Source organism: Littorina saxatilis, linkage group LG5 (assembly GCF_037325665.1).
Source record: "Littorina saxatilis isolate snail1 linkage group LG5, US_GU_Lsax_2.0, whole genome shotgun sequence".
NCBI lineage: Eukaryota > Metazoa > Mollusca > Gastropoda > Littorinimorpha > Littorinidae > Littorina > Littorina saxatilis.
In genome coordinates, this window is record NC_090249.1 from 15,588,222 (window position 1) to 15,599,836 (window position 11,615).

The window sequence follows — 11,615 nt, forward strand, 5'->3', positions numbered from 1 at the left end:
TAGAAAGCTCCTGCGGTTCCAAAAACAGGAGGGGCCTTTAATTTCATAACCGCAGTGTCCCACTGCGGGACTCAAGGCAGTGAACACACTCACCATGCACTGACATACGAAAGCAGCCACACAAACACAGCACAGAGGAGCGTGTGCAGATGCTTTGCAAGAATAAGCTTGAAAACCAGTTTGAATAAATAGCAGCAGATAGAGCTGCATGTCATAATCATGTAATTTATTTTCATCTTGTCTGGCTTTATTGACTGCATGCCGATCATGTGGCATGGCAGTGACTTTTCACTCTTCAGTCGGAAATACACTGTACATAACACAGCTCCCACTCTCCCTCACTAATGCCTACCCCAAGCCGTGACAACTGATGCTTGGAAATTGTGTGGAAGAGTACACCTCTCTATTTCTGTCCAATGCTCTTCCTGCTGACATGCAGTGACACCGGACACCCCACAGAGTTTAGCCAGCTACCCCTCCACCCCCCCCTCCCTCTCTCTCTCACTCCCTCCAGCCATGTACTGTTTGGGGCTGTGGCCAGAGAGGCCAGCTCCAACTGTTCACTCAGAGCAAAACCAATTGACTGTGTAACTTTTGACAAAGCAAGACAACTGAAGGGTTCACAGATTAGGCAACCGACTCACTGGTCAAGGCTGAGGGGAAACAAGAGTATCTTGTCAATGAAAGAGGTTACACACAGACACACGATGCTGAGAACTGTGGCCGGTTTTTCACTCTCTTTCGCTCAGGACCTTCATCGACTGTGGTTTCTGTTGTTTACGTCCAACAGACAAGAATAAAGAGCACAGTGCAGTTTCATGTTGCATCTTCGCATGTACTCCACTCCTGACCAAAACTAACCCCCCTCCTGATGGGTACAGGTGCGCTCAAGTTACCAGTGACTGTCGTCACGCCATTGCGGCTGTGATCTTTGTACCAAGAGCCGGACTGCTCTGTTATCGATTTTGTTGTGGTGAAAATTTGACGATGGTCTGTCCGTACATTGGAGGTATGACCTGCTGTTGGGACCGAAAATGAGTGTCCGCGTCCACGTTTTGCAGGTATCTGTTTAAGAGGGGGGCAAATATAGAAGGAAAACACTCCGTGCCGAGCAAATGTGTCCGTACATGTCAGGTGTCCGCTCATGCCGGGGGCCGTACATTGCAGGGACTGCTGTAATATCAAAGTTGACGGCGCGAAGCGCTTAGCCTTACTAGGGGGGTCCGCCCCCCCGGACATTTTTTTTCTCCAAAGAACCCAAATTGTGCAATTAGGTGTCATCTGAGCTCCAAATTTGCCATTAAATTCAGTTTTCAGAACCATTTTGCCTCTCCCATTTATTTTTTCGGCGGAAACTTTTGGTTTTTCGGCGCCTTTCGGCGGACAATTCCCATGCCTGGTTGATACGGCAGCACAAAACCAATGGGACATACATTGTATAATGACTCGGTTGTTTGATTATTTTGTTCCATTTTTTTTTAATAAGTTTCCTTCTCAATCAGTTATGACTTTCTGCCAAAAGTTATGGAGACATGAGCAAACATGTACTCAACTACAACCTTAAATAGGGATAACTATGTACATATTTTAAAGCATACCATTCCAAAATAAAATTATTCACAAAAAATATGAAATGCAAATGAAAACTTTTCAACATTTTCAGACAAAAAAGCGCTCCATAACATTTACCATGACAGCCCCCCACCCAACATAAAAAAGCAAGGAACTATTTCTCTTAACTAGTCATTTCATTTTAACTTAAACTGTTGTGTATTTTGTACATTTACATGTTTTATGTGAAGTATGGCAGTTCATGCGAGCACTTAAACTTTGTGAAAAAAAAGCGAGCAAATCCAACATTGTAAGTTGATCAGAAAAGGTAAGATAATGTAATTTTAGTCTGTCATGTTATTCTCGTGGAAACTCAGACTGCTTCCTGCATGCGTTTGTTCATGTTTTCCAAGCCCTTAGACTTTTGATGTGAACCTGGGAGTCTTTATTGTGTGCGTGAGTGCGCATGTTGGTGTTCGGACACCGAGGAGAGTCTGCACAAAGTTGACTCTGGGATATATATATCCCTCGCCGAATCCAGGATTCAAACCCGCAAAGCTAGTGACAAACTGGTTTCAAAGCCAGCAGTGCTATTTACTGAGCTATCACCCTGCTCCAATTCTGAAATTGTCAAAACATCAAGCACCAACAATCGAATGCAGTTTAGTCTATCAAATGGTGTATATTATTTTATTATGCACTCCTTTCGCAGTTTCTGTTGTAACCAGACCATCCACTCAGCTACACAAATCAGTCATACATGTGCTTTGAAATGTTTTCATCTTGACAAATAAAAATCTACCAACTTACACATTGCATATTAATATTTTACTATTTTTCTAATAAAAATCTTGTGTTATTTCATCTTACTAACACTAACTTTACACAGATCTACAAAAAAAAATCCTCAAAAATCACAAAAGTCATTTTCACCATGCATCAGCTCACAGCAATTATTTCGTTTCACAAACAAAAATCCAAGGAATAAGACATAAAAAATGAGAGCATCACGACTTGAGGAGAATGTCAGCACACTCAATGACTTTATTGAGGTCCGACTTCTCTCTAAGCTTCTGCAGAACAGGGGTAAAGTCCACAGACTGCAGAACAGCTTGACACATCTCGTCTCCGTGGCACAGCGTTCCCAGGGCAACCAGCAAACGGAACACCGCCTCGCTGTCCAGCTCTTTCGTCAGCAGTGTAGCAGCGGCAGTGGCACACTCAGATTTGCGTTCAAAATCCTGCGTGTTGGTTGCGGCGATGGAAAAGTTCAGAACAGCCGTGCTCTGCGCGATCTGTGCATTCTTGTTGGTGACCCCTTCGCAGCCTGTCAGCACCGGCAGCACCTGTAATTGGTTGTCGGTCATCAGCTTGACGCCTTCTGGTTGGCTGAACATATTGGCGATGGCTCTGATACTCAGCATGACGTTTGGTGTGGAGGAGCCTGGAACCAGGTTCAGGCAGAGGAAGGTGAGGAAGTCGGGCAGCTGAGCGAAGTGACGGGATACAATCGCGTGCTTAACTCCAAGACGAAGAACATCTAGCCCCGGGAACAGCTTGTCTGAAATCACATGTCGACCAGAAATAGAATCTAATTAAGAGAAAGATACATCAGACACATTCCACTTATAAACAGCATGTCACACAGATTTACACGAGGGACTGACTTATTAGGCAATTTTCTTGAAATGAAAGAAGTCCATAGTAGTTCAAAAATCCACAAACAGACTGCTAACGTTCCAAAATTCAGAATCAAAAACCAAACAAGAATGGTAGGTCATTGGAACGTTTATTATTGGCAAAAAAACACGTTACATTTACCAGTATGTTGACCCAAAGGTTTTGGGAAAAAAAACAACAAAAAAAAACAAGAAGAGCAAACGCTCGATCGAGTCACTTTCGCAGTTCTGAATATTATATGAGGCATCAGATGGACAGGAAGAAATTGCTATTCACAACACAATGAGTCACGTTCACATAAAATTTGAGCCCGGTCACTTTTATAGTTTCCGAGAAAAGCCCAACGTTAAGTTGTGTGTTGCCGAACAGAAAAGGCTAGTTATCTCCCTTGTTTTTCTGATAACGTTCGTAAAAGGCTACAGATGTAAATACTTTGATGTAAAGAATAATCCTACAAAGTTTCAATCACATCCGATGAACTTTGTCAAAGATATAAAATGTCTAATTTTTCCTTTGACGCTGACCTGTGACCTTGAAAAAGGTCAAAGGTCAACGAAACCATCGTTAAAGTGTAGAGGTCATTGGAGGTCACGACTAAACAAAATATGAGCCCGATCGCTTTGATAGTTTCCGAGAAAAGTCCAACGTTAAGGTGGTGTCTACGGACGGACGGCCGGATGGCCGGCCGGACGGCCGGCCGGACAGACTAACACTGACCGATTACATAGAGTCACTTTTTCTCAAGTGACTCAAAAAATGAAGTAGACAAGACTGACAAACACGTATGAAACATTAACAGATAAAGGAACTTATCTTAAGATCGTGTGGCTCGCTTGCAAAATGCCGGAGAGGTAATGATCGCGTAATGATCCATAGGAGTTCATAACATTTCCTGAACAGTCAGAAGTACAGACTCTATTAACACTGATGAAAAGGACCAAAGCCAACAATAATTATTCTGCAAATAAAGTTGTTCTCAAAAGAAATGAACATTCCCCCTACCAGCTGGCCATTCCAGAATGCGCTGAAGTGCGGCCACGCTGGCTTCGGTCGGCCGGCCAGCCATCAGTTGTTCCAGACTGTTGAGTGCCGCCTCATCCACCTGTTTCTCTGCTGGAATCACTTTGTTGAACTCCTGCAGCTTGCCTGCAAAAAGACAAAGTATTACGATAAACTCTCCAGTGTAAAAGTTAAAACAGTCAAGTTTAGAGTAGTTCTTAAGGATGAGCACCTCGTCGCTCATTTTTTTTCTCACATGAAGTAGAACTTTCAGTGTAAAATGTAAACCAGATATAATTGTAGCAGCTCGTGTGAACTCTGTGAGCATCAGAAAAATTAGTGTCAGAAAAGCAGTCTTGATAAATGTATCAAAACAAAGACGAAAAAAAGTTAACTCAGTTACAGATGAAGTCCAGTAAACAGCTGTTTTTTTACATTTCGGTTACAGTTTATAACTCTTTTGAGCAATTTATACAGGTAGAATAACAGCTGCAAGCAAAAACAAACACACACACACAGACACACATACTTCACCAACATTGATCACAAGCTTATCACATGCACCTCAGCCACTTTCCATGAGAAGCTGTACTCACCAAGGATCTGTTTGGGATTGCCGGTATCCAGCGCAAGGAAATTCTTCACAGGGAAGTAGTTGTTGCCTGGGTTGGCTGCTGCTGGCTGTCCGCCTGCTGGTTTATAGCTCCCCGAACCTGCAGAGTAAAGGGAAGATATGAGTACACAATGCAAATAAATCTGCTTCATTTGTACAAAAACCAAACTCTGGCATTCTGAAACAGGTCTACACAGGCGCTGTCAGACCGGTCATGGAATACGCCTCCTCAACATGGACCACTGCCTCCAAAACCAACAAAGGAAAGCTGGACAAAGTCCAGAACATGGGGCTAAGGATCATCCTCGGTGCCATGAAAAGTACACCCATCCAAGAAATGGAGAAAACAGCAGACCTGGAACCACTCGAGGACAGACGAGAGTACAAAGCTGTCCTCCAGGGAGAGAAGATGAAGAGACTGACCACTCACCCACTTCACCAAAACCTCAACAAGGGCACCAAGAACAGGCTGAAACGAAAGAGCCTCAAACATCAGGTCAAGGACCTCCAAACGGAGTATGCTGAAGCTCTGGAAGCTGACCCCAGCTGCTGTGAGACACTCGTCTCAGACGTCTGGGCCCCACGCAAGAGCTTCCATGAAGTCAGAACAGATGTACCAGGACTGACAGCAAAGGGCGAACAGTCACCACATGTCCAGAAGGCCCTCGCCATGGAGATGATCCAGGACCGCTACCCACATTGCACCTGGACTCACGTCTACACAGACGGCTCCTCAGAGAACGCTGTAAGGAATGGAGGCAGTGGCGTCTACATCCGTCGCCCAAACGGGACCACCACCTCCCTCTCCGTCCCAGCTGGTGACCTGAGCTCGAACTACAGGGCCGAGCTCCACGCCCTCATCACTGCAGCAGAGCACGCAGCAGGGGAAGACCGCAGTCGGCAAAACATCGTCCTCCTCACTGACTCCCTGTCCGCCCTCCAGTCCCTTCTGTCTGGCCCCACTGACCTCCCCACCAGGCAACTCGACAACTGCCTCAGCACCCTGTCTCAACACAACAAGGTGGTGCTCCAGTGGATACCGGCTCATGTCGGCATTGCCGGCAATGAAGAAGCGGACAGGCTGGCAAAAGGAGGTGCGAGACTTCCCCAACCAAACAACTCCACCTCGTACAAAGAAGCCAAGACTCTTCTACAACGGAAGAAGAAAGAAAACTGGAAAAAGAGAAACGGAGACTACAACCCACAGGAAGACCCCATCAACAAATTAGACCGGAGAAGCCAAACCACCAGTTTCCGTCTAAGGACAGGGCACTGTGGACTGAAGAAACACCTCAAGAGACTGGGCCTTGCGGATGACGCACACTGTGAATGTGGCTCGGAAGAGCAAACTCCGGAGCACATTCTCCAGAACTGCCCCCATCTAGAGACAATACGCCAGAAGTTCTGGCAAGAAGAAACCAGTGTTGGAGCCAAACTCTGGGGTCCTGCCGACGAACTGCGCAAGACTGCGGACTTCCTGGCAGCCACTGGTCTGAGGATTTAGCACAGCCATCAACATCGAACGCAGAAGAAGAAGAAGAAGTACAAAAACCATAGACCATTTATCCTGGACCGCCAACTAGCTCTCTCTCCGCTCTTTCTCTCTATTACGAGGTAGCGGCCTCTCGCATTTAGGAACCTACGCTTACAAGCCTTTCAGAAATCAGGGGGACGTGATATCCGGTGTGGATTGTAAACATGGACGAAGTTGCCGAGGTAAGTTCTGAAAATGCTAAAATAAACTCAGCAAAAGTGCATATGAGTTTTGTTAAGTTTAGTTTGGAGTTTTGGAAAATCCAGTTCATTGTCACCTCCCATTGTCACAAATAACTGGAGCGTGCTTTCTTTTCACTGTCTTCGAATCGCTCGCCTTTCAAACCGGACACGACGCGCCCTTGAAAGTCGAGAGTCGTAACCTCGAAGGGTCACGTGATGAGTTGGCGGTCCAGGCTATTTGGTCTATGACAAAAACACAGCTTGTCCACTAATCAAAAAATATTAAAAATTCAGCGAAGACACTCAATCTTCTCCCCTTCTCATTATTCAAGCACGTCTGGACGGTTTCCTCGCGATATTTGAACAATGGATGGGGGTGGGGTGGTGGGAAGGAAAGAATAATGAAAGAAAAAGAACAATGCATGAGCTCAGACTTTTGGTCTATCAGTGGAGGACTTCTTTCACAAAAGGATGCTCACAGCTCTCAGGCCTTGTAAAGCATTGGACTGTACATAAAGTTAAAGGCTGACATATAGTCCTATTTAATTAGTTTAATTACTTCCAGTGCTTTTTCAATCGTTGCAGGGATGTATAAATTAAGCTTACTGCAAAGTTTTAGGTTTGAAGTCCTTACCAATTACGAGAAATAATCAATTCTTTATTGCATTGTTTAGCAACAGTTCTCCAGGACTTGGGCTATTTTTAGACCGTTGACGTCACTTCGTGACGTTTCGTAAACCAAAGATGGCGTCGGAGACAGTCAAAGCGCGGTTGCGTACAATGGCAAAAAAGATAGAAGTAAACCCGTCTAAAGCTGTCAAGGCCACTAAATCTGCTGAGAAGAGAAAGTGGACTCCTTGCTTCATCACCACGCAGCACCAGCGCTGGGTCGCGCTGAAAGAAAGATTGTTTTCGTCAGAGGCCCATCGCTTCAAATTGAGAACCAAGTACAAAGGGGATACTGAACTCGCCAAAGTTTTGCTGGACACGTGAGTACATAGGCCTATTAGAAAATTAGATGTACTTGTAGCTTGTCAGCTGAAGCCTGTGGCCTTATTCTTGCGAATATGTGCTGTGAGAGATCGTATATTTCCGCCTGCGCAATTTCCGGAAAACATCCACTTTCACTTTGAGACTGTTCTGTTTACATTCGACACTATCAACACCACTTTGCAATACTGAAATAATTTTTTCTGTGTTCGAAAGCTACAGCCAATCGTTAATATATCCCCTTAGGTACAGTTTTATAACATTATTGGCACATGTAAACAATATGAATTAATTAATGAACGCTACGAATATGGCAGCCTTTAAGAATGCAGGTGTTATTTTTCACTGTTCCATAATTTTTCCTGGAAGGCAGCATACTCCCATTGGCAGCATAACTTTGTATCTGGTGAAGGAAATAAGATTAGCTGGCAGAGATGTGGCAACGATGGTCAGGCATTTAGTTTCAAAAAGTCCAAGACTTTGCACTGATAAGCCATTTGGTACCACCCATTTACAATTACAGGTGAACATCATAACCCTAGTGCTGGTCAAAGTAAAGTCATTTGCTTTAACGAAACATCTACCATTCAAGTACATGTACACACATTTTGGAAGACTTACAAGCTTGGGAATATGAAATCAACGAGAAGCAAATGATGATGCAGAAAGATAAGGGTCTTCAATTGTGATCCAAGAAGCAAAATATTACCATGAAAACAAACTGTTGCTCTTCGGCAGAACATGCTACAAACTTTTATTCTGCCAGTGGGACACCTCTCCAGCACAATGCAATATACAGTTTTGGAGAGGAACTTTTCCTCCCTTTTTGTACAGACAGAAAAAGCCAGATTAGGCATGTGACCGTTCAAACCATTTGCAGACTCAGAGGCGGTATCCATGTCACCACAGTTGCATGTGAAAGACCTCTGCCATTCTGCAATAAGTGCAGATGACTGATTCCACCTAAACATGCAAACAACTGGATAGCTCGACACTTGTTTGCTGCTAAGTTTCCTTCGGGAGGAAGTAACCTAAATAATGGGATGATAAAATAATGGAAATGAAATGAAATGAAAAATAATGCTCAGCAGGGCAGCTTTACATTGAGGTGCACTAGAGTGAAGATGCACTGTACCTGTGAATGGGTCAGCACCGAAGGCAGTTCCGGAACTGTTGGAAGAGGATGTATAGCCAGACGACGGCTGGTAGCTGTTGGAACCAGTAAACGGGTCAGCTCCGCCCACCTTGCCAGAATCTCCAGCAGCCCCGCCTACAGAACCAGGCACGTAACGACTTCCCCCTGTGTGTGTGTGTGCCAAGTAAAAGAGGTTTTAGTTATGGTTTGAAGAGACTCTTTCGTACACGTCATCATATCCATCACATCCTCCAAGCAGATATGGGAAATAAAAACACCTGCATAATCCCTTTTTTCAAACAATGTTTTCATTTCTTGAACCTCCTGAAGGAGAAACTTTGTCCTGAAAGCGATATAACCCCATCAGTGACAAGTATGATTCACAATGTGTGTTGCTTCACATGACTCCCTCTTTCAGCCTCTCTCTCTCTCTCTCATCTGTTGACAATTCCTCTCAGGATCATCTCAACACCTTTGTGAATCAAGATAAGAAAGGTTCAGACACATTTTCCATCAACAATAAAATGCACATTCCTTCCCCAAATCCCTCTGCTTGAAACGGAGAAAAATAAGTTTTAAATAAGGCCTTCCGTGGTTCAAAACATGAAAACCTCAAAATCGAGGCCTCCTCCTCCCCTGTTACAAATCTGATCTCTCTCTTCTACTTTCGCAAGCCTCCACTGATAATTTCCATTCAAGAGAAAGTACAGCGAAATAAACAGACACAAAGTTTGTTGATATTATTTCATTATTGTTTAAACAGACACATTGCATTTGTCATCCTAAACTTAAATTAAAAAAATCCATCAAAGAGTTTTACAGCATATCCTCCATCACCCCGAAACCCCCCCCCCCCCCCCCCCCCCAACTTAAATTAAAAAAAAAAAAGTTTTACAGCATCTCCTCCATCACTCCCCTCCCCCCACCACAATACTTCCACCCCACGTCATCTTACCTGTAAAAGGGTCGGCAACGGTGCCAGACTGAGTGCTGGCCGTGATGCCCTTGGCGTTAGTGGTGATGAAGTTGGCCACCTGGTCGAGGAATAGCTGACTCAGGCTGTTACGCTGCAGGAAAGCTTGGGCCGCGTGCCAGGGGTCCTCCGTCCTGTTGTACGGCAGCTTCAGCGGCGGTTTGCCTTCCTCTATGTCCACACTGAACACGTAGTCATACTCCTTTGAACAGAAAGAGAGAAGAATAGTTTTGTATACTCCTGTGTAAAGAAAAAACAAAGAATAGTTTTCTATACTCCTGTGTAAAAAAAAAAAGAGACAAAAATACTTGTCTTTATCATAGAGTACAAGTGCAAGGTCAAAATGGAAAAATAATCCACTTCCAGACTATAATGACCATGCCAGGGACCGACTCAAAGTGGTCGGTATAGACAGGTGGTTGCTATGGAAAGTTGAATTATAAAGAAGGAAACATTTCTGGGATCCTTGGGATTGTTGTTGTGGGCTTTTGAGAGGTAGTTGCAAAGGCAGGTTTGACTGCACCTTCATTTTAATTAAGCGGGCACCAAAGCATGTACAAACCTTTCCTTCAAACAGGGTTTTGCCAGAGGTAGCCTGGTTTCCGCCGGAAGAGCCGACAACATCGCCAATCTTGGTCCACTTGGTCTGCGCTCGGTCCCAGCTGTACAGCTCCACGTGGTCACCCTGCTTTATCATCTTGGTCTGTCCTTCTTTGGTACCTGAAAACAAAAAGTAACATGTCCGAAAAGTTCACAGGAAAAGTGTCATTTTCTGCTCCACCTCTCCTCCTGCTGCAAATTTGAGTTTCACAGCTCCTTCTCGTCTCCTTTACTTGCCTCATTTGTCAATACCGTTCAACATTTTTGCACATGCACCAGACCTGTTTACCCCCCCCAAATGAAAATCAGGAATGCAACTGGTACTTTTCAGTAATTTGAGGCATCTTTCAGTAATCTTTTGTATCAACCATAAACCAGCTCGAAAACAATTAAACGACACGTTTGAACACGCGCTACCATGCAAAACAAGTACAAAATTTATGATAACCATGGTTAACAGTATTGTACTACACACACAGAAGCTCACACACACACACAAACCCACAACAACACCTGATATATAATAATGCAAGTTAAGAAAGACAAGTGTACTTTATCGAAAAAAAACACACAGTATTCAGGGGCGGAGCAAAAAAGCCACAGGGGGGGGGTTACAACCTGGGGTCCCCCCCCCCCTTTCCTAATCCGCCCCTTGACTATTTACAGTCAAGATGCATGTGAACAAAACCACCTTACATTCTGTCATATCAGACATCCTGCATTAAAACCAGTCATAATAACACTCTCCAGAAGCTACCTTTAAATTTAGAGGACCGATTCGTTTATTTCATTTAAACATTTTCTTTTAAGTTTTTCGATGCAAAGAACTGTGATCTTTGCTATATTGGAGAAATATTAATGGAGATCAGTTTTAGACTCAGAAAGACTTGAATTTCGGCAACAGCGCAAGTCACTGATGAGCGCGACCATAGACTTACATAGATCTATGTCTCTGGTGCGACTGACCGTAGCGAGAGATCGGTTCGCAGGTCTGAGAGATTCTGCCGAAGTAGAGACCTCGGTCAAATAACCTCGATGCGAAGCAGGCTTATGTTTTGCCAAACATAATTTGGTGTTTTTGTTGTTTCCATGTTCACCAAAATACATGTGATTCGCTCTTCTTAGATTTTGCCAGACACCGCCACTTGATTTGATAGTTTTGCCGATATTTCTGTACAACTTTCGCTTTTTTGGTTGGCATTTCGTCCCCACAGAGATCGGCCTTACACTTCGGACCAATGTCGATCGCAAAACCGCGCGGAATCTGACAAATACCTTGCTGCGCACATGCGCAGACAAGGCTGTTCCGGTCAGCCTTGAAATCACAGTCCTGGTGACTACCACAATTTCGACTTCGA

General features: G+C 44.2%; 1 protein-coding gene across 1 annotated transcript in view; it reads right to left on the reverse strand.

The window, feature by feature from the left end:
* Positions 1 to 75: 75 nt before the first annotated feature.
* The window catches only part of LOC138966390 (phospholipase A-2-activating protein-like), a 37,729-nt gene continuing 26,189 nt past the window's right edge, over positions 76 to 11,615 (reverse strand). Inside the window, exons 7-12 of the mRNA XM_070338611.1 lie at positions 10,220 to 10,377; positions 9,640 to 9,859; positions 8,685 to 8,849; positions 4,827 to 4,943; positions 4,234 to 4,377; positions 76 to 3,112 (exon numbers count right to left, since the gene is read on the reverse strand). Coding sequence (XP_070194712.1) covers positions 2,559 to 3,112; positions 4,234 to 4,377; positions 4,827 to 4,943; positions 8,685 to 8,849; positions 9,640 to 9,859; positions 10,220 to 10,377 — 1,358 coding nt within the window. The 3' untranslated portion in view covers positions 76 to 2,558. The remainder of the gene's footprint in view (positions 3,113 to 4,233; positions 4,378 to 4,826; positions 4,944 to 8,684; positions 8,850 to 9,639; positions 9,860 to 10,219; positions 10,378 to 11,615) is intronic.